General features: G+C 40.0%; 1 protein-coding gene across 18 annotated transcripts in view; it reads left to right on the plus strand.

Annotated features, from left to right (window-relative positions):
• The window catches only part of PKHD1 (PKHD1 ciliary IPT domain containing fibrocystin/polyductin), a 471,129-nt gene that overhangs the window by 47,628 nt on the left and 399,322 nt on the right, over positions 1-24,179 (plus strand). For 16 of the 18 annotated variants that reach the window (XM_059938510.1, XM_059938512.1, XM_059938518.1 and 13 more), the window contains 6 exons: positions 10,081-10,211; positions 13,039-13,174; positions 15,989-16,184; positions 16,893-16,960; positions 18,631-20,223; positions 22,082-22,225. In XM_059938510.1, the coding sequence (XP_059794493.1) occupies positions 10,081-10,211; positions 13,039-13,174; positions 15,989-16,184; positions 16,893-16,960; positions 18,631-20,223; positions 22,082-22,225 (2,268 nt within the window). The remainder of the gene's footprint in view (positions 1-10,080; positions 10,212-13,038; positions 13,175-15,988; positions 16,185-16,892; positions 16,961-18,630; positions 20,224-22,081; positions 22,226-24,179) is intronic. The other 2 variants (XM_059938520.1, XM_059938525.1) reach the window with 2 other exon arrangements.

Consider the following 24,179-nt stretch of genomic DNA (forward strand, 5'->3'; position numbering starts at 1 on the left):
GAAGTACAGGCCTGGCCCACTAGGAACTTAGTGGGTGTTTCACAAATGTTTGTAAAATGATGTACACTTGGATACTTGGCTAGCAGGCAAAGCCAACTACCATTTGAGTAGTGGGGTATGGAGAAGTCAGCGGGGCTTGCCAGCATCAGCCCCGTGCATTGGGTCTTAGTGCCATGACAACCAAGGATCTCCCCAGGCTTTCTGAGGGACACAACCTGTTTAAAACAACCCAGCCAGACTGCAAGAGTCTCAGGAACACTCATGCTTTATATGTTAATATATGATTTTTAGAGCATAAAAATTTTTCCTTAATGCCTTGGATTTTTGTCATTGTTTATTCTGTTGGCCAAAGATTCATGGCTTAGAACACTTATTAAAGTAGTGTTTCCTGGCTACAAATTCATTGTGCAAAGGAACAGTTGATTTCTGAATTTACTTGGCCTTATAGAGTAAATCAAGAGGCCTGCTTTGTTTCTTCTCTGCACATAAAACCGAGCAAGCTTGCCCTTATTTCTCAGTGATTTAAAGAGGGAGCCAGATGGTCTGTGGTGCTCAGAGTGAAAGATCACACTCTATATTAACCCAATAATTATTGGTTTGAGTCTTCCCACCAGATGCATAAGTGGCTTTGATCTTCCTATAAAGTTACCTTTGCAGTTCAGGCCACACCATCCTTCCCCACTCGACTCCCCCACTGGACTGCAGGTACCTCCAGGGCAGACAGGTGACTCAGTCAGCTTTGTCCTCTACACAGAGTGACTCACACAGGCAGACTGGCCAACTGTCCCAATTTGCTGGGACTGAGGGGTTTCCCAGGACGCAAGACTTTCAGTGTTAAAATTGGGATGTGGAACTCTAAGTGCTAAAACTTGGAAAGTCCCAGGCAAACTGAGATGAGTTGGTTACCCTGTCAAGGTATGCTGTACCAACAACACATGGCGAAGGGTTTGTCTAGGAGGACTGTACACCACCCCTCTGTATTTTAGTGAAAGATGGAAAACTCAGAGAAGGGATAATGTTGGGTGGGTCCAAATTAATCTCTGGTAAGACTGAGGGGAAAGGGAAGGAGAGAGAGATTCTAGCTGCTACTTTCTTTATTACTGGATTTAAACTTTCTTCTGAACCCTTCCTCCACCCTGCCACCTACCTAGTACCAACCAGTATCAGTCAGTCCATCCATCCATCCATCCATCCATCCATCCATCCATCCCTCAACACTGACTAAGCCACCCTGTGGAAAGCCCTGTGCCAGGTGCTGAAGACCTTGGTTCTCAAAGTGTGGTTCTGGACCAGCAGTATCTCCATCATCTGGGAGCTGGTTAGAACTGCAGTCTCAGGCCCCATCTCTCACCTCCTAATCAATCTGCATGTTCACAGGATCCTCAGGCAATTTCTATGAATAGGGCAGTTTGAGCAACACTGCTATTGGGGATTTAAAGAGAACCAGGCTGAGTCCTACCAACAAGGAATTTACAGAACAGTTGAGTATGTAATGAATACATGTAATAATGTGATCAGTAATATTCCAAATCACCACTTGCCCATATGCTAAGTACCCTTAAAAGGATTTTTAAAAAAAATATTGGTTCATTTCTGTGTGTTAGGTCCTAAGGTGTGGACCCTTGTGAGGCACTTCAGCTTTCAAATGGGAATGGCATTGTCACTGCCTCTCCAACTTTTAATTATTATCAACAATAATAATGACAACAATTTATTTAGCTCACTATGTGCCAGTCACTATGAATGTTGAGGATACAATAAATTGAAACAAAGTCCCTGCTGTCCTGGAGGTAAGTGTGTAAGAGAAAAATCTAGCAGGGGAATAGTGACAGAGGGAGTGGTGGTTGTGATAGGATGGTCACTGGCATTGGAGAAATGACAAGGATGTCACTGGAGGATGGAGACAGGGAGGAAGTGAAGGAATGAGTCCTGGGGAAATCTTGGAGGAGATTCTAGGCTGAGGGAACACCAAATGATAAAATCTGAAGTCAGAATGAGCTCAGCTTGTTCCAACCAAGGAGGTTGCTGTGACTGGAATAAACTGAGTGAGGGGGGTGGTAGGAGATGACTGGGAGCAGATCATATGGCTTTAGAGGCTATGAAAGGATGTTGGGGTTTTTTTTTGTTGTTGTTGTTGGTTTTTTTTTGGCCATGCCGTGTGGCATGTGGGATCTTAGTTTCCTGACCAGGGATTCAACCTGCGCCCCCTGCAGTGGAAGCTCGGAGCCCTAACCACTGGACTGCCAGGGAGGTCTGAAAGGATGTTGGCTTTAATTCTGAGTGAGACAGGTGCCATTGGAAAATTTTAAGTGCAAAAGCAACATGATCTGTCTTGGGCTGCTGTGTGAGGATATACTGTAGGGAGGCAAGGATGGAGGCTACTGAAGCCATCCAGGGGAGAGAGAGTGTTGGGTTGGACTAGGGCAATATCTCTTAGAAATATATATTTATCATTTTATTGTTGTTGCTTGTGCCTTGGTGTCCTATCTAAGAAACGATTGCCTAATCCAATGTCACAAGATTTATGCCTATATTTTCTTCTAAGAGTTTTATAGCTTCAGCTCTTGCATTTAGATGTATAATTCATTTCTGGTTAACTTTCGTATATGGTGTGGGTTAGCGGTCTGTATTAGTACCTGCTTAACGAGGTACCGCGAACTAGATGGCTTAAATAACAGAAATTTATTGTCTCACAGTTCTGGAGGCTATAAGTCTGGTATCAAGATGTCAGTGGAGGTGATTCCTTCTGCAACAACCTGTGAGAAAGAATTTGTTTCATGCCTCTCCCCAAGATTCTGGTAGTCTGCTGGCAATCTTTGGCATTCCTTGGGTTGTAAAAGCATCACCCTGATCTCTGCCATTATCTTCACATGGTGTTCTCCCTGTGTCTTTTATGTGCCCAAATTTTCCCTTATTATAAGGACACTAGTCATATTGAATTAAGGACCCACCCTACTCCAATATGACCTTGTCTTAGCTAACTACATCTGCAATGTCCCTATTCCCAAATAAGGTCACATTCTGAGGTACAAGTGGCCAGGACTACAACATATGAATTTTGAGGGGGACACAATTCAGGACTCATCTTCCTGGTGTTGAGCCCTAGGGTTGGGGTACCCAATATGTGGCTCAAACCCCTCGCTCCCCAGGGAGGGTCCCTGAGCCTGAGGTATCCCCCTTTTCTTCTGTGTCCCCTGCTAGGGGCGTGGGTCCTGAGCTGATTGCTTCTCCTCCCTTCCCACCCAACTCTGTGAGGATTTTCTTACAGCCTTGGTTGTAGAAGAACCTTTCTGCCAGCCTCCAGGTTGTTTGCAGTGAGAGTTGCTCCACATGTAGATGTATTCTGATGTGTTTGTTGGGGGAGGTGAGCTCTGCATCATCCTACCCCGCCACCTGATCTCCCCAATTATAGCTGTTTTATAAGGTATTTTAATGTCAGGCAGAAGACCCCTTCACTCTTATTTTTGAAATTTTGTTTTCTGGCTATTGTTTATTTTTCATTGAATTTTAAAATCAGGTTGTCTAATATAAATTAAAAATCTTTTTTGTATTTTTATCATGATTGTATTGATGCTTTAGTTTAACTTAGAAAGATATGCCACAAGCCTCTTAGGTAGCCTCATCCACCAGAGGCCAGACAGCAGAAGCAAGAAGAACTACAATTCTGCAGGCTGTGGAAGGAAAAACCACATTCACAGAAAGATAGACAAAATGAAAAGGCAGAGGACTTTGTACCAGATGAAGAAACAAGATAAAACCCCAGAAAAATAACTAAATGAAGTGGAGATAGGCAACCTTCCAGAAAAAGAATTCAGAATAATGATAGTGAAGATGATCCAGGACCTCGGAAAAAGAATGGAGGCAAAGATCGAGAAGATGCAAGAAATGTTTAACAAAGACCTAGAAGAATTAAAGAACAAACAAACAGAGATGAACAATACAATAACTGAAATGAAAAATACACTAGAAGGAATCAATAGCAGAGTAACTGAGGCAGAAGGATGGATAAGTGACCTGGAAGACAGAATGGTGGAATTCACTGCCATGGAACAGAATAAAGAAAAAAGAATGAAAAGTAATGAAGACAGCCCAAGAGACCTCTGGGACAGCATTAAGCACAACATTTGCATTATAGGGGTCTCAGAAGGAGAAGAGAGAGAGAAAGGACCCGAGAAAATATTTGAAGAGATTATAGTCGAAAACTTACCTAACATGGGAAAGGAAATAGCCACCCAAGTCCAGGAAGCACAGAGAGTCCCAGGCAGGATAAACCCAAGGAGAAACACGCCGAGAGACATAGTAATCAAATTGGCAAAAATAAAAGACAAAGAAAAATTATTGAAAGCAGCAAGGGAAACATGACAAATAACATACAAGGGAACTCCCATAAGGTTAACAGCTGATTTCTCAGCAGAAACTCTACAAGCCAGAAGGGAGTGGCACGATATATGTAAAGTGATGAAAGGGAAGAACCTACAACCAAGATTACTCTACGTGGCAAGGATCTCATTCAGATTCGACAGAGAAGTCAAAAGCTTTACAGACAAGCAAAAGCTAAGAGAATTCAGCACCACCAAACCAGCTCTACAACAAATGCTAAAGGAACTTCTCTAAGTGGGAAACACAAGAGAAGAAAAGGACCTATAAAAACAAACCCATAACAATTAAGAAAATGGTAATAGGAACATACATATCGATAATTAACCTCAAACATGAATGCATTAAAAGCTCCAAGCAAAAGACACAGGCTTGCTGAATGGATACAAAAACAAGAGCCATATATATGCTGTCTACAAGAGACCCACTTCAGACCTAGAGACACAGACAGACTGAAAGTGAGGGGATAGAAAAAATATTCCATGCAAATGGAAATCAAAAGAAAGCTGGAGCAGCAATACTCATATCAGATAAAATAGACTTAAAATAAAGAATGTTACAAGAGACAAGGAAGGACACTACGTAATGATCAAGGGATCAATCCAAGAAGAAGATATAACAATTATAAATATATATGCACCCAACATAGGAGCACTTCAATACATAAGGCAACTGCTAACAGCTGTAAAAGAGGAAATCGACAGTAACACAATAATAGTGGGGGACTTTAACACCTCACTTACACCAATGGACAGATCATCCAGACAGAAAATTAATAAGGAAACACAAGCTTTAAATGACACAAGAGACCAGATAGATTTAATTGATATTTATAGGACATTTCATCCAAAAACAGCAGATTACACTTTCTTCTCAAGTGCGCACAGAACATTCTCCAGGATAGATCACATCTTGGGTCACAAATCAAGCCTCGGTAAATTTAAGAAAATTGAAATCATATCAAGCATCTTTTCCAACCACAATGCTATGAGATTAGAAATGAATTACAGGGAAAAAAACGTAAAAAACACAAACACATGGAGGCTAAACAAAATGTTACTAAATAACCAAGAGATCACTGAAGAAATCCAAGGGGAAATCAAAAAATACCTAGAGACAAATTACAACGAAAACACGATGATCCAAAAACCTATGGGATGCAGCAAAAGCAGTTCTAAGAGGGAAGTTTATAGCAATACAAACCTACCTCAAGAAACAAGAAAAATCTCAAACAGTCTAACCTTACACCTAAAGGAACTAGAAAAAGAAGAACAAACAAAACCCAAAGTTAGTAGAAGGAAAGAAATCATAAAGATCAGAGCAGAAATAAGTGAAATAGAAACAAAGAAAACAATAGCAAAGATCAATAAAACTAAAAGCTGGTTCTTTGAGAAGATAAAGAAAATTGACAAACCTTTAGCCAGACTCATCAAGAAAAAGAGGGAGAGGACTCAAATCAGTAAAATTAGAAATGAAAAAGAAGTTACAATGGACACCACAAAAATACAAAGCATCGTAAGAGACTACTACGAGCAACTCTATGCCAATAAAATAGACAACCTGGAAGAAATGGACAAATTCTTAGAAAGATACAACCTTCCAAGACTGAACCAGGAAGGAATAGAAAATATGAACAGACCAATCACAAGTAATGAAATTGAAACTGTGATTAAAAACTTTCCAACAAACAAAAGTCCAGGACCAGATGGCTTCACAGGTGAATTCTATCAAACATTTAGAGAAGAGCTAACACCCATCCTTCTCAAACTCTTCCAAAAAATTGCAGAGGAAGGAACACTCCCAAACTCATTCTAACTCATCACCCTGATACCAAAACTAAACAAAGATTCTACAAAAAAGAAAATTACAGACCAATATCACTGATGAGTATAGATGCAAAAATCCTCAACAAAATACTAGCAAACAGAATCCAACAACACATTAAAAGGATCATACACCATGATCAAGTGAGATTTATCCCAGGGATGCAAGGATTCTTCAGTATACGCAAATCAATCAATGTGATACACCATATTAACAAACTGAAGAATAAAAACCATATGATCATCTCAATAGATGCAGAAAAAGCTTTTGACAAAATTCAACACCCATTTATGATAAAAACTCTCCAGAAAGTGGGCATAGAGGGACCTACCTCAACGTAATAAAGGACATATATGACAAACCCACAGCAAACATCATTCTCAATGGTGAAAAACTGAAAGCATTTCCTCTAAGATCAGGAACAAGACAAGGATGTCCACTCTTACGACTATTATTCAACATAGTTTGGGAAGTCCTAGCCACGGCAATCAGAGAAGAAAAAGAAATAAAAGGAATACAAATTGGAAAAGAAGTAAAACTGTCACTGTTTGCAGATGACATGATACTATACATAGAGAATCCTAAAAATGCCACCAGAAAACTACTAGAGCTAATCAATGAATTTGGTAAAGTTGCAGGATTCAAAATTAATGCACAGAAATCTCTTGCATTCTTATACACTAACAACAAAATATCAGAAAGAGAAATTAAGGAAGCAATCCCATTTACCATTGCAACAAAAAGAATAAAATACCTAGGAATAAACCTACCTAGGGAGACAAAAGACCTGTATGCAGAAAACTATAAGACACTGATGAAAGAAATCAAAGGTGACACAAACAGATGGAGAGATATACCATGTTCTTGGATTGGAAGAATCAATATTGTGAAAATGACAGTACTACCCAAAGCAATCTACAGATTCAGTGCAATCCTTATCAAATTACCAGTGGTATTTTTTACAGAACTAGAACAAAAAAATCTTAAAATTTGTATGGAGACACAAAAGACCCCAAATAGCCAAAGCAGTCTTGAGGGAAAAAAACGGAGCTGGAGGAATCAGACTCCTTGACTTCAGACTATACTACAAAGCTACAATAATCAAGACAGTATGGTACTGGCACAAAAACAAATATAGATCAATGGAACAGGATAGAAAGCCCAGAGGTAAACCCACACACCTATGGTCAACTAATCTATGACAAAGGAGGCAAGGATATACAATGGAGAAAAGACAGCCTCTTCAATAAGTGGTTCTGGGAAAACTGGACAGCTACATGTAAAAGAATGAAAGTAGAACACTCCCTAACACCATACACAAAAATAAACTCAAAATGGATTAGAGACCTAAATGTAAGACCGGACACTATAAAGCTCTTAGAGGAAAACATAGGAAGAACACTCTTTGACATAAATCACAGCAAGATCTTTTTTTGATCCACTTCCTAGAGTAATGGAAATAAAAACAAAAATAAACAAATGGGACCTAATGAAACTTAAAAGCTTTTGCAAAGCAAAGGAAACTACAAACAAGACAAAAAGACAACCCTCAGAATGGAGAAAATATTTGCAAACAAATCAATGAACAAAGGATTAATCTCCAAAATATATAAACAGCTTATATAGCTCAATATTAAAAAAAAACAAACAACCCAATCAAAAAATGAGCAGAAGACCTAAATAGACATTTCTGCAAAGAAGACATACAGATGGCCAAGAAGCACATGACAAGCTGCTCAACATCACTAATTATTAGAGAAATGCAAATCAAAACTACAATGAGGTATCACCTCACACCAGTTAGAAAGGGCATTGTCAGAAAATCTACAGACAAGAAATGCTGGAGAGGGTGTGGAGAAAAGGGAACCCTCTTGCACTGTTGGTGGGAATGTAAATTGATAAGCCACTATGGAGAACAGCATGGAGGTTCCTTAAAAAACTAAAAATAGAACTACCATATGACCCAGCAACCCCTCTACTGGGCATATACCCAGAGAAAGCAATAATTCAGAAAGACACATGCACCCCAGTATTAATTGCAGCACTATTTACAATAGCCAGGTCATGGAAGCAACCTAAATGCCCATTGACAGATGAATGGATAAAGAAGTTGTGGTACATATATAGAATGGAATATTACTCAGTCATAAAAAGGAACGAAATTGGGTCATTTATAGAGACGTGGATGGATCTAGAGAGTGTCATACAGAGTGAAGTAAGTCAGAAAGAGAAAAACAAATATCATATATTAACGCATATATGTGGAACCTAAAAAAATGGTACAGATGAACCGGTTTGCAGGGCAGAAATAGAGACACAGATGTAGAGAACAAACGTATGGACACCAAGAGGGAAAGTGGCAGGTGGGGTGGTGGTGGTGGTGGTGGTGGTGTGATGAATTGGGCGATTGGGATTGACATGTATACACTAATATGTATAAAATAGATAACTAATAAGAACCTGCTGTATAAAAAATAAATAAAATTAAATTAAAAAAAGAAAAGATATGCCACCTTACAATGTTCACTCTTTCCGTACATTTACTTTAGTTTTCTTATTTAAGTTTTAACCCATCTGTTAGGTTTGTCAGCAGCATTTCAAAGCTTTCTTCACATTTCTTCATACTCTTGAATTGTTCTTGTCAAGATTGTTTCCAGATATCTTTTATGTTGCTATTGTATGTTGGCTCTTCTTCAATGTTATTCTTTAACTTAGAAGTTTATTGTAGTCTTGTCCTGAATCTTAAGGGCATGTTTGTATATTTAACTTCAGGGTAATATTCCATTTAGTCACATGCTCCTGCAAGAGTTTTATCAGGTTGTATAAGTTTCCTTTCTCACCCTGACACATTTGGGAATGACAACCTTGCTTCTGTGGCCTCTCCCCACTGGCATGGGATATGTGTCTCTATTTGGTGGCTTCACTGCCTCTTTTATATCCCTTTCTGGAAAGATGGCAGACCAGAATCGTTGCTCATCAACAATAAGTGGGCTTCCTGTGCATCAGCTGGATCAAGGGCTGCTCCTCCAAATGGTATTGTGTGCCATGATATCAGTGCGATTGGTGCCATTCCTCCTCCTACTGATGTTTGTGGTGAGGAGATGGGGGTTTCTGTGGTTGCTCCTCCTCAGTGGTCAGTACAGAAATCCTGGTGGCACTTGGTGACAATGACAGTCACTTCTGTATCATCATGGCGACCAGAACATAGTCTGTGTGGTATCGAATCACAAAGCTGGAAGGGTTAAGGCTGTCATTTAAAGATGAGGGAGTGGGAATTCCCTGGTGGTCCGGTGGTTAGGACTCTGAGCTTTCACTGCTGAGGGCCAGGTTCAATCCCTGGTTGGGGAACTAAGATCCTGCAAGCCAAGTGGCGTGGCCAAAAAAAAAAAAAAAAAGATGAGGGCGATGAGGACCAGTGAACTCAGGGACAATAATGCAGATGATCTGCTCTAAGTGATAGAGCAGTCTATAGCCCTGACTCTGGGCCCCCTGCTCTATCTGCTGTCTTATCCTTGCTCTCTTATACTGGTTTCTTGGGAAAAGAGTGTGTTTTATAGAATTGGCAGGGACAATGTTCAAAAATCTAGAGCAGAAGCAGTTTCCACAGACCATCTGTTGATACTTTACTTCTCTGTTCCATGGCTGTGTTTTATCTCTATGTTTTAGTCTTCAGTATCTCCTTCTCTCTGCCCTTCAGTATCTCCCATCTTATTTAGTAGTTTATATTTTTAACTTCAGTTTTTTTCTGCAGTTTGAACATGCCTTGTGTTTTGACTAAGGAGTTTCATATTTTGATTTCATTTATTTCTCTTGTGGATAATTGATTGTTGTCTATCTGTACGGCTGTGTGTCCTATCTGAAAATGCTGCTTTTGTACAGGAGGGCTCTGGGCCACCATCCGAGGCTCTAGTTTGGAAGACGTTAGCCTGGTTTTATTTGGATCCCAGTTTTGTGCCATTAATGTCACCACAAGCAATTCACGAAGAATTCAATGCAAAGTTCCACCCAAGGTAAGTGGAATCTTTTGGCATCTCCTCTCTGAGTCAGTGACCATTATTAACGTGTAGTGTAAGGTTCTGAGTGAATCGTTTCTTAGAACTAAGTTAACTGACATGACGTTTTCATCATGAGAGCATGCTTATGTTGCTTACATGGAAGCACTTCTGTTATGAATTGGGAAGCTGACCCCGCCAGTGGGGCTTGGAATTAGCATCAGTTAATTTCTTTTAAAAGAAGACAACCAGGCAGTCCCAGTCCATACTCTTAATGAGTATTAGTGCCACAGAGTAAATATATTTACCTAGTGCACATTCTGAGTGTTGGTTTGCAAGACATAGATCTTAGAATCTCGCTTCTTTCTCAAGTAAACAAATAACTTAGTTTTCATTAGCAATTTTGTTTTCTGGCATGGATGGGACTGGTGGAACTTGGAATCCTCTAGAATGTCTGGTTCCTAGGAAATAGCTTCCTAGTTAGTCCCTACTGCTTCCCTTGTTTCTTAGAAACAAGTCCCTTAGCTTTCCCATCCCTCTTCAGCTGGTGCTCTCCCATAGATGGCATAAGAGTTTTTGGTCCAGACCCTTCCCTGGTGCTGTGGGTGAGAGTCATGCTCACAGCTGAAATTGAACTTCCTATTCAGAGTTCACTTCAGTGCCATCAAGATTCCTAGCACATCCATGACCCCCAAAGAAGGCTGTCTGCTGAACAATAAAGATCTCTGGAAGAAGAGAGGGTTCGGAGTAATCTTTGATCTCTGGTCCCATATTTTTATCTCATCCAGTTATTCAAATATTATGAAATGTTAGCTTTTATATATAAACTGCATGCAATTCTAATATGTTTGTGTTGTAATTTGTATATTTCCCATTATTGGACATTTAGATAATTTCCAAAATTTCCTATTTCCTATATTTACTGTGTACTTACTATGTGCCAACAATAACAGCACAGAGATATAAAGCTTTTGACATGGATATCCAGTTGTCTGAAACTCTTTTTAAATTAATACTCTCACCATCACTGTGTGGGTGTCTGATTTCTGGTGCCTTGGCCAACATTGAGTATCAGCACTTTAGCATATATTTACCATTTTAATGGGTAAAATTTGTACTGTTTGAATTTCTTTTACTAGAGAGAATTAGGAAATTAGGAAATTAGGAAAAATTAGGAAAACCAACTTTTAATAGAACAAAGCAATACATGCAAAGTTCAAAAGAAAATAGTAAGACAATCATACTCTCTCATACCCACTTCCCCATTCTTCAGTCCCCCTTTCTGAAACAACCACTTTAAATTCCTTTGAATATAGTTACAGTGTCATTTGTTGGTTAAATCAATAAACCATATTTACATTATTAAACTATTTGAATGATACTGACAGAATCAGGCAATATATATTTTTTATAGTTCGTCTTTTTCTTAGAGTTTTTTTTTTTACTTTATAAATTTATTTATTTATTTGTTTTTGGCTGCGTTGGGTCTTCGTTGCTGTGCGTGGGCTTTCTTTAGTTGCGGTGAGCGGGGGCTACTCTTCGTTGTGGTGTGTGGGCTTCTCATTGTGGTGGCTTCTCTTGTTGCAGAGCACGGGCTCTAGGCGCATGGGCCTTATTAGTTGTGGCACACGGGCTCAGTAGTTGTGGCTCTCGGGCTCTAGAGCGCAGGCTCAGTAGTTGTGGTGTAGGGGCTTAGTTGCTCCACGGCATGTGGGATCTTCCTGGACCAGGGCTCAAACTCGTGTTCCCTGCATTGGCAGGCAGATTCTTAACCAGTGCACCACCAGGGAAGTCCCTAGAGTTTTTTTTTTACATGTCTTCCTTATTATAAAAATCCTCTATCTTTAAAAAAATTTCATTGTATCAGTTGCTCTTTTTTCTTGAAGCTCCCTCTTCTTCTGCTTCAATCTAACTTGGTGTTTTCTAGATTTATTCTATAGGTTTCATCCTAGTATTTCCCTTGACTGCTCTCCTGAGTAGCTTCACTGTTTCTTGGAGTTTTTTTTCTCTTTTTTTGGTATTGCTTATTTTATAAGGTAATAGCCTTAAGAAATATCCCAAGAAAGAAAATGTGGGAGGGAATTTTTCTGAGTACTTAAATGTCTCAAAGTACTCTCACACTTGATGGATAGTTTAGCTAGATATAGATGTTTATTTGAAATTGTGTTTTTTTTGCAGAACCAATTGGTGTGTTAATTGCAAATCATTCTTCTTTACTCTTTAATCTGTTGGATGCTGCACTTGCCTATTCTAAGCACTTGTCACTCTATGTGTGTGCATGTGAGAGAGACAGAGACAGAGAGAGACACAGAGAGAGTCTTCAAAGTAGCAAATATGTTCTTTAAAAACAATTTTCTTGAAATTAACCCTTTAAACTAATTCTGTATGGACTTTGCTCAACTCAGTCTTATTTACAGAGTTTTTATTTTATTTTTTTAAAAATATTTATTTATTTATTTTCCTTATTATTTTGGCTGTGTCGGGTCTTAGTCGTGGCACACGGGATCTTCATTGAGGCATGTGGGATCTTTTGTTATGGCGTGTGGTCTCTTTGTTGCGGCACCCGGGCTTCTCTCTAGTTGTGGCCTGTGGGTTTTCTCTCTTTAGTTGTGGCGCAAGGGCTCCAGGGCGAGTGGGCTCTGTAGTTTGCAGCACATGGGCTCTCTCGTTGAGGTGCGAGAGCTCAATAGTTGTGGCACGAGGGCTTAGTTGTGCCGTGGCATGTGGGATCTTAGTTCCCCGACCAGGGATCGAGCCCGTGTCCCCTGCATTGGAAGGTGGATTCTTTACCACTGGACCACCAGGGGAGTTCCCAGAGTTTTGATTTTAAAAATTAATTTTTCAGGGGGAAGATGGACCTACAGTGAATGTGACTGTGATCAGAGGGGACCATTCTGTGGTTCTTCCCATGGCATTTACTTACGTCTCCTCTTTAAATCCAGTAATCGTGTCTCTCAGCAGAAACAGAAGCAACATAGCAGGTAAAATACCTGATCCTGCAGGATCTTTTCAGCTTAGAGCACTGATTGTATAAAAAGGCAAACAATGGCCTATTAACTTTATTGAAGATAGTATTATATTTTGGATGGAAGTTATTTTTCTGAAAACCTGGAGACTGATTTTCTCCTCTTAGCCATCATTGAATAAATCTCCTTATTATCTGTTTTTCTCTCTGTAAAATTGGGACCATTTCTATCCTGAAAATGACATGGGAATTTGAAGTTAAAAATTCAGTAAATATGTATTGTGTACCTACTATGTGCCAATAATAATAGCACAGACATATAGTAGACATTAATCTTTGTCATTAATTTATAGAATTATTAGCCTCAGTTTACAGATTAGGAAACTAAGGAACAGAGAGAATAAGTTACTTGTCTAAGATGTTACCTGGTAGTAACAACCTGGTAGTAAGTACCAGAGTGGGGATTTGAACTCAGGCAGTCTGGTTGCAGATTCCAAGCATGCAGCCACTTACAGTTTATTGTAAAATAGCATTTGGGGCAGCAGGTCCTTTTATAGCAGTTATTTGATATGATTAGAAAATAGTATATTCTGATTAACTTGTTCCTTGAGAGACATATATATAAAGAGTGGATTCTTTAGCATCCCTACATGAAATGATTTAATCTTTCTTTGATGATTCAGATGATATGACAGGATGGAATTTTGACAATTTATTATCATGTCATAACATATAGATTTGGAAAAGTAGCAGGTAGCACTGTGTTCTGGTTAATTGGATGCCAGTTGACAGAGTTTATGGCAGACATGTCTAAGGGTTTATTATACAAGACCATCAAATTTCCTAAAGAAACAGCCTGGACTCAATTTTTCTGGTACTATTTTCATTTTCCATTGCTCAAGAGTACATAAAGGGAGGTGTCCTTTAGCTTCTCAATATTATTCAGCTCAGATAGTGCAGAAGAAGAATTTGCTGCCTGAGGCGACCAAAGTGTGTAAAATTCCTTAGTGGTATAGATTCTTCCCAACTAAGTAGAAAAGGGAGGAGGGAGCTCCGTGTTCTATTCAGATTTCAGTGATTTTGGCTTTTAATAAAATTTCCCACCTATAATGAAAAGAATAAATACATTGCATCAGTGCCTCAAAGGCATCTCAGATTAGCTTGACAATTGACCAAGAGCCCAAGGAGTTCATGTTATTGATATATACAACATGATGCATTATTTGCAGGATTTACACTTGCAATGAGATCTTTCTACAGGCAGAATAAAGAAGAACTTGTTATAAAACCCACAGTGAGTGGTGCCCTATTGGGAAAGTTTCTTTTGAAAGTTGGAGGGCTACATATCTCCATCCAGGAGATGCTGATGCTGATGATGACAATAGAGCCAAGATGAAATCAAAGAAAAAAAGAAGAGGGGCAGGGAAGGAGGAGGAAGGGTTTGATGTGAGGGACCATTAGTGTGGTTTTTGCCATCAGCGCCCGATCTGAATGAATTCCAACTCAATCACTCCTTGGGCACAATACTTAACTTCCTTTATCTTTAGTTTCTCCAACTGTTAGGTAGGAATAAGTCTTTCAAGGTTATTGGGAAAAATGGAGATAAAGTATCAATAGGTAAAAGTACCTAGCCCAGGAACTAACACAGAGTAAGCACTCAATAAATGCTTTATTGAAGTGAGCACCATCATTCTGCCAGATACTGGGTGTTGTATAAATGGGCCAAAGGTGGCCTCTCTACATTGGCCCCATGTGGTTTCCTTCCTCACAGCAGTCTGGGATGCATTAGCTGAAAAGTCCGCCAATGCTAAATTCAAATTCTTACGCACCTAATTGTTTTAAATATAGCCTCAATAAGCAGATTTTCTATAATTGTTTTAAATATAGCCTAATTGTTTTAAATATAGCCTCAATAAGCAGATTTTCTATAACCTTTTAGAGCCTATCTGCTTTACATACTCTGCAAAACTTCATTTAACATCTGATAGCCGTATCTGTTCCTCTTGATACTCAATAAATATGTGACATAAGATGAAGTGTCCGTAGTATACATGGCATTTTAGCAGAGTTGCTAATAAACTAAAAAGGTATTGAGATACAAGACTGGGCTCAGGCCCTCACATTTCCATTAATCAGCTCTGAGACCTGGGCTACTGAGCCTTAGTTTCCTCAAAATCAAAATGCCAGTCCTGCTAACTGCCCTGCATATGTTATCAGGACAGTGTGAGGGTCAAATGGGATAATGTGGGTGAAAGGGCTCTGTAACTGCGAATGACTGCGCTCATATATAGCATTGCTACGGGGCTCGGTGCATAATCAAGACAGAGCTTTAGACTTTTACCTTCAGAAAAGTAGAGGCTAAAAAAAGGACATGGGGTGTTATTTTCTGGTTATGAAGACCATCATAACTACTTGATTTGCCTTTGCATGGAGATGAATTAATGCCTCTTGTGTACAATTGTCCTGACAATTTTTCTTTCTATGCCCTTGAAGTTATAGGCTGTAGCTCTATTAAAAGAGTTGTAAGTTTCATGATAAAAATTAGGTTGGCATTAAAAGCTTTTTCAAATTATTTTTATTTGTTTTGGCCACGGTGCATGGTTTGCAGAATCTTAGTTCCCTGACCAACGATCAAACCTGGTTCCAGCAGTGAAAGCACCAAGTCCTAACCACTGGACCGCCAGGGAATTCCCAGCATTAAAACTCTTAATCAGAGTATTATGCACAGGGCTAACCACGTGTTTAATCTCGAAAGATAATCTTAGAATTGAATAAACGGTTGAGACCACAAATCCACTTCACAGGAGCTAATGGATTCTTTTCAACACAGGAGGTGAGACACTTTCCATTGGAATGGCACTGCCAATGAACCACACGGATTTGGATGCCCAAGTCCACATTGGGGACACCACAGCTCGGGTCCGAGCGCAGGCAGCTCAGGGCCTGGAGGTGGTGCTGCCCCCGCTGCCTGCTGGGCTCCACGGAATCTCAGTCTCCATCAATGGGGTCCACATTCACGCACAAGGGTGAGGTGGACCCTTGCCATTCATTTTAAGTCTGTTGATGGTCTAGCGATTCAGTTGAGGAATTCTAGTTTTGAGTTAGGTCTTTAGTTTTTCTTCTTCTTCTGAAGTTAAGGGATAAACATATGAGAACCCTAAAATTTGAACAAATCTTGGAGACCCTACAGGACAGTTCACTCTCAAGACCAGTTTTTGGCTTACTAGCTGGGGAAAGGAGAACTTTCTGGAACTAAGATGTCATGTCTCTCAGTTGGGTCGGGATGGGATGGGATGGGCATCTCTATGTGAAGAGGAAGAGTCTGTGCTTAATAAGAGACTGTGATTTCACTAAGACCTTTAATAATAACGGTGTCTTGGGCTTTGAATAAATGGCTTCAATTACTGCACAAGCCATGCTCAGTCCTCTTTACCCTGAAGTCCCTCTGCCCAGTATTTCTCCAGAAGTTCCCTTGCTTCATTCCAGAAAGTAGCTAAACTCTATGAGGCTGATGTGCCCACTTGGTATTGGAGCAGGAAAATATCCCACATAGCTTCTCTTCTTCACGTTTCCTTCCTTCTCTGGTGGACAGTGCCCCTCACCTGCGCTCTCCATCACAGCCCCCTTTCTTTCTTCTTCTCCCCCCAATACATACATCTCGGCTGTCTCGTGCCTTCTTTTCTCTTTTTTTCTGACTCTCAGTTATTTCATGACCATCTCCCCATTTTCTATAGTGTGGATCTTCACATCCAGTACATCACAGAAGTCTTCAGCATCCAGCCTTGCTGTGGGTCCCTTCTGGGTGAGTGGCTTTGACCTGACTGGTATAATTTATTCAGCAAGTCTACTCCCTGGATATTCAGAGTTTGTTCCTGGTGAGACCAGAGAAGGGGCTGCAGGGAGGGGTGCTTTCCTCTGCCCTGGGAACTGAGTGATGTACTTTGGAAGGTGTGAAAACTCAGGATCCCTTAGCCCAGTGAGTTCAGGAAATTAAAGAATTTTTACGAAAAGGAGATGTGCCTGGTTTTCTTTTTTCCTAATGGAAGGAGGCTGAAACATCTAAAAAGTGGCACATCTCGAGTACATATCACCGAACCACTTTGCTGTACATCAGAAATGAACACAATATTGTAGATAAACTATATTTTGATTAAAAAAACAACAGTAGAAAACAAGAGAAGAGCTTCCTGAGTTAGCCTTTTTGATACTGCATATGCAAGGACAAGAGGGATGAGTCTTTGATGTCTTTGCTTGCTCTAGGGATGTAACTGAAGGACGAGACAGAGTCAGAAACACAAATGCCAATATGGGAGATGTCAGGACAGGACAAATAGAGAAATCTAGAAAACTGCTCATTTTCAGAAAAAACTGAAAGCTATATATTTGCCTGTGATAATCATTGTGATAGTGGATAAAATAACACATTACTATCCTTTTTAAAAAAATTTTTATTGGATATAGTTGATTTACAATGTTGTGTTAGTTTCAGGTGTATATCAAAGTGAATCAGTTATACACATACATATATCCACTATTTTTTAGATTCTTTTCCCATATAGGCCATTGCAGAGTATTGAGTAGAGTTCCCTGTGCTATATAGTAGGTACATTATCCTTCTTGAACATAGTATAATCCTTTTTAAAGCTGCTTGGCTATACCACTGATTTGGTAATGATAAGGGGTACATTGCCCCCATCCCTGTCCTGAAGATAGGATTTGATTGTGCCTCAACTAGAAAGTGAGACAATGTCTATGAATACAGCAGCAAAATTACAAGCATGTTTCAATGTTTCGGTGGTTCTTGATATGTCATATACACACACACACATGACTACATAATATATGGAATACTGGAATATTACATAGAATAATATAGAAGTAGAAGACTTCAACAAATTAGATTTTTCATTAGTAAGTTTAATATATATAGAACAATATACATATATACTACATAATAACATAGAGAATAATATGGAATATTAAGGCAGATAATGCAGCAGATGACAAGAAGACTAAAGAATTTGATTTTTCATTATGTATATGTTGTATACATATGTATATGAAATATTCATATCCTCTTTCTACTTAATAATTTGTAGAATCATATAGACTGACATGTTAGATAATATAGCAGATGACAAGAGCACTTCAAGAAATTTGATTTTTCATTAGTGTCCAAGTTGATGGAGGTGGTGGTTTCTAGGATCTATAAACATACTTGGAAATTTTGTCCTAAATATTATAAACATTCCTCTTATAGGACAATTTATATTGTTTTACTATCATGTGAAATTTAGCCCATCTGAGTCCTGCCAAAATGATCACACATCAACACTGATGGGTGAGGTGAAATACTTTCACTAACACTTACCCCACCTTTTACTTAGTCTTGCTGGCGCTCACACAGGGGCTGTGAGTTCCTAGTTCTGAAATATCAGCTTTTCAGTTTTGTTCTAAATATTTGTGCTTTAGGTGGAACCATCCTCAGCATCTCAGGAAGAGGGTTCAGCAGGGACCCAGCTTTGGTTTGGGTGCTCGTGGGCAATCGGTCCTGTGACATTGTGAACTCAACGGAGATGAACATCTGGTGTGAGACCCCGCCAGCCCCCCTGCCGCCTGGTGCCCCAGCCCCTGTGGAAGTCTGGGCTGGCAGCCAGCCCTTCCCCCACCAACCTTTGCCAAGCCTGCTGGGGAAGGGCTTCACCTTCACATATGAAATGGCAGCAACCCCGGTGGTCACAGCCACGCGAGGAGAAATCAGAAATCACAGCCTGAGGCTCTACGTGGAAGGGCAGAATCTCTCCAACTCAGAGGTCCTTCTGGGGAACTTGAGCTGTGATGTTGAGACCCAGTCTCCCAGTAGCAACACAAGCCTGTCTGGGTGCACTTTTCCTCTTCACAGTTTGGAGGCGGGCATCTATCCTCTCCAAGTACGTCAGAGGCAGATGGGGTTTGCTGACATGTCCGCGGTGCCCCAGCAATTTGTGGTGTTGCCTCAGATAACAGCCATTTCCCCAACACTTGGGTCCACTTGTGGAGGGACAGTACTCACGGTGAGGGGCTCGGCTCTCAACTCCAGCAGGAGGTCAGTTCAGGTTGACATTTCAGGTCCTTTCACTTGTGTGATTTTGAGTTTGGGGGACCAGATGGTCCTCTGTCGGATTACCCCGGCGGGTAACCCCTTGCCTGGCACTTCCTTCACCCTGAATGTCACTGTCCTGGTTAATGGGCTGCCCAGCGCCTGTCAGGGGAATTGCACTCTTTTCTTGTGTGAAGAGACAACTCCTGTCGTGGACGCCTGGACCACGACCATCAGTGGGTCTCTGACCACAGTGCTGATTAGGGGTCAGAGGTTAGGTACTGCGGCTGATGAACCAATGGTGTTTGTGGATGATCGCCTTCCTTGCACTGTGACTTTCTTTAATACAAGCCACGTGGCATGCTGGATCAGTGACTTGGCCCCAGGACCCCACTACCTATCGGTTTTTCATACAAGATATGGGTATGCTTGCTCTGGTTACGTTTACAGACACTTCCACATTTTGCCTCAAGTGTTTCATTATTTCCCCAAGAATTTCAGCCTCCATGGTGGAAGCCTCTTGACCTTGGAGGGTGCAGCCCTGAGGGGACGGAACTCCACGTTAGTCTACGTTGGCCAGCAGGCCTGCCTGACTGTGAACCTCAGCTCTGAGCTCATCCAGTGCTCTGTTCCTGCAGGGAATGGCTCCGTTGCCCTGGACATAGAGGTAGATGGACTTTCTTACCAGGTGGGCGTCATTGGTTACAGCGATGCCTTCACCCCCGAATTGCTCTCAGTTTCTCAGACTGATGACGTCTTAACGTTTTTGGTGGCCGGGATCTCAGGAGCTGTGAACGTTGACATTTTTATCGGGATGTTCCCCTGTGTGGGTGTCTCTGGCAACCGTACCCTTCTCCAATGTGTGGTCCCATCCCTTCCTGCCGGGGAGTACCAAGTCAGAGGTTATGACCGCCTGAGAGGGTGGGCTTCATCTATCCTGGTGTTCACGTCCAGAGTGACCGTTACAGCAGTGACCGAGAACTTCGGTAAGTCAGGCAGATGAGGCAGAAGAGCTTTCTTTATATAAGTGGATCAGTAGCTCCTGTCCCTACTCTGTGAGGTAGGAAATCAACATCAGTCTCAATGACAGGAGAGAGAAGCCGGTTTTCCTCTTACGGTCCCAGCTTCCTCCTAAAACGTTGTCATGCTCCATTTATGAGGCTTTGTTTTTTGTCGAGGAGATTGTGCATATTCTCTAAGTGTTTGATTGTATTTTAATTTGATACATTAACCCGCTTTAATTTGTGCTTTAAATTAAGTAATACCATTTGTAAGAGCTCATAATTTGATCATTTAAGTAGAGCATAAATGCCTTCATTTATTTTTAAACCTATCTGCCAATTTGAATTGTTTTAAACTTATTAAATATGATTAATTTTTATCATTTTGTGCTATTTCACAGACAAATTCATACTCCACCAATAATAAGCCAATTGCACAGTACGATTGCATTGGTTGAACTTTTTCTCCTTTTAGATGTATTGGTATTTGCCTTGGCTTTTCTTCCAATGATGGTTTGGGTTTCTGTCCCCTTGATGTCTTACTACACTTGAGAGAGCTCAAATGCGATTGTGATGCAGAAAGTTTAGAAGTAATTATGGGAGCAGGATCTTAGACTGATGAAGTATGAACCAAGCCATTTCTTGGAACAAATATGTCTGGCCTCAGCTGGGCGGGATGCTATGGGGATTGGGGTTTGGTCCTGAGTCTGTCACTATCTTAGCTGGGTAACTTTTTTAAGCCTCAGCTTTCTTATTTGATAAAGGGTCTGGGGCTGGATGCTCCCTTCTTCCCCTTTCAACTCTCTCAGAATCCATGACTTTTATGTTGAGAGAGGAGGGGTAAGAATGCACCCAAGCAAAAAGTTTGTCAGGTAGCTGTGTAAGTACCACCTAGATTTGACCTTGAAGGCAGGAGAAACTAGACCTCTATCTCAGTGTGGACTACAGATCTCTGCACAGCTGAGACTTCAGCTGACATTTTCCTTTATTGATTTTCAGACTGAAGCAAAACATGCTGTCTGTTAAGAACTGACATGATTTTACCCATCAGACAGGTACTCTTCCTACACAGCAGGTAGGAGTATAAACTGGGGCAACATTATTTTGGAAAGAAATTTGGCAGTATTCGTCAAAATTAAAAATTTACTTTTCCTTTGACCTAGCAATTCCACTTCTAAGAAGTTGCACCAGTTTTACTCATATAAGTGTATATAGTTCATTGCACCATCCTTAATTGCAGCAAAAGAGGAGAAATTATGGAACTATCAATCAATAGGAAGACTGCTCAATAAATTATGGCATAATCATATGATGGAATTCTAAGTGGCTATTAAAATGCTGAGCTAGATCTGTGTATATAGACTGGGAAAAATGTTTATGCTACACTTCTAATTTTTAAAAAAAGTTGTAGAATATTATGTATAGAATGATCCCTTTGTATAAAAAAACCTATATGCTTAGAAAATTCAAGAAGAATTCACAAGAAATTCTATACATGGCTACTTCTGCGGAGTGAGATAAGTAGTTAGGGGAAGTTTTTTTTTCACTTTATACTCTTCTGTATAAAAAGTTTAAGAACTATAAATACACATTATTTTTCTACATAAGAATTTTTACACGTTTTATAGGTTGTTGAATTATTGGGGTTTGACAGAATAAGGGCTCCACACTTTGGAGGCCAGAGCTTAGTGAGAAGAAACTGAGAAAACAGGGAATCTAAGGCCAGTGTGTGGACTCAGGAGGGCATAGAAAGAACGAAGGGGAGCAGGAAAGAATGGGTTTGAATTCTGAGTCAAGAAAGATTTGCCTCTGTGATGGTGAACTCGTCATTTTGTCTTTAAAGGCTGCCTGGGTGGAAGGCTTGTGCATGTGTTTGGAGCAGGATTTTCTCCCGAGAACATCTCAGCTGCCGTGTGTGGTGCTCCCTGCCAGGTCCTGGCTAACGCGACAGTGTCTGCCTTCAGCTGCTTGGTTCTGCCCCTGGATGGTCAGGAAAAATGCCATATTCGTTTTTTAAACAGTGTATATGAAAAGGACATACTTTGGTTAACTCCATTTTTTGGATAATTAATGCTGTATTGACTGTAAATTTTTCTATGTGTTCCTGGGGAAAAAAAATTCGCGGATCCCCATCTAAGATGGTAGTTAGAATTGGGGACCACCTGTTAAGATGAGTCATAATAGCTTTTGTCATATTAATGACAACAAAACATTTATCACCTATGTTCTTGACGGCCGTCATATGAAGTTGGAGAAAGTAGTTCTGAGTGGTGAATACTAGTTTCAGTGACAGCCTAGGCATCGTGGAGAAAACAATCTTGTCTTGTTCTGAGGTGGGGCTGCTGAAAATGTCTGCCTTCTGGAGGTCCTAGTGAAGGGATTAGACCATTCTGCTGGAGAGCTCTTGCATATTAGTGTGCTCAGGTCTTGAATCTTATTATAGGAAAAAAAGGCCAACATTAACATTATCCTTTTATTCTGTAAAGTCCAGATAATTACCTGAGCCCTTACTCAGTAAAACACCACGATCTCTCACTGCTTTAAGCTTTGTAGCCATCACGTAAATTGTGGCACGGGAAGCCATGTCTGTGTGGGGTGGAGGGTTTAGAATGAAAGGTGCAAAGTTTTGATATTTCTATGATGGGGCTCACAACACATGCTTATTACCCACTGAGCTTCAGAAGAAAAAGTCTCAGGGATGAAATTACTATTATCACTACAGGGGCAGCTAAGCCAGGTGGTTATTTGGTTTGCATAATCATAGATCTTATACCTGTGCATTTAAAAATCATTTGTACTCATGTTTTCTGTAAAATGCTTTAAGTTATATTCCTAATTTCTGTGTCTGCAACTTGAATGTTGGTGAAAGATTTACAGTGATAAAAGCATCACTTCTGAGCTTGGACAAAAATTCCTTGATGGATAATACTATTGTGATGGCAGTTTACATTGGATTGTCTTAGACCAGAAGGAGGAGGAGGAGTTGTGGTGGTGGTGGGGATTGGGAGGAAGGAGAGGAGGAGGAAAGGAGGGGAGAGGAGAAAGAATCCTTGCTTAAAATACTAGAAATTGAGTGTCCTATTACCATCATGTATATGAGCAGAACATCACAGACGAGAAATCTATTCTACTTAAGATTCCACAATAGGAAATTTAGGATATGGTAGAAAATTGAAGTTAATTTGTCTGTTTCTTTCTCTGTTCTAACTCCTGTGCATAGAACTGTCCTGGCTTAGGGGACATGCAAAATTAATGTTTGATGAAAGAATAAATACGGGAATTGGGAAATGGTGGAAACATAAAACCGACTCCCCATTTCTAGGTCCTAATATTTAACAAATACTGCTACAGTTCTTTTGGAGGGGATGGGGGGCTTTCACATATACACTATTTAAATTAATCAAGTCTTTGCTATTATTTCAAGACATCTAGTTTAAACCAGAAGTACAAACTAAAAACCAATAAAGTTTCAGGGTCAGGTAAATTGTGTTATTGGGAGTTTTATAGCCCATGGGAGAGGAATAAAATAAATTATTATATTTTAAAAGATCTGATTAAATTTAGAAAAAGAATTCTCAAAATTCCTTGATTTTTAGAAGAGGAAAACATGAGTGAGGCGCTGTAACTTTTACCATTGTCACTAGGTGTCAGCAAACACTCATTGATTGTGCAAGGGCCGCTCATTTAGGGAAATGGATAATTTATTTTCCTCTTTCATTAAAAAAGAATTTGGAGATTGGGATTGACATATATACACTAATATGTATAAAATAGATAACTAATAAGAACCTGCTGTATAAAAAAATAAATGAAATAAAATTCAAATTAAAAAAAGTCTTTTAAAAGACTTATAAGTACAGTGTCTATAAAGATGGAGAGGAACTGGTGGAATCCAACTCCACTGGTTTCTTTTTGTTTTTTTTTTAACATCGTTATTGGAG

The sequence above is a fragment of the Balaenoptera ricei genome, chromosome 11, assembly GCF_028023285.1.
Source record: "Balaenoptera ricei isolate mBalRic1 chromosome 11, mBalRic1.hap2, whole genome shotgun sequence".
In the NCBI taxonomy this organism is placed as follows: Eukaryota; Metazoa; Chordata; class Mammalia; order Artiodactyla; family Balaenopteridae; genus Balaenoptera; species Balaenoptera ricei.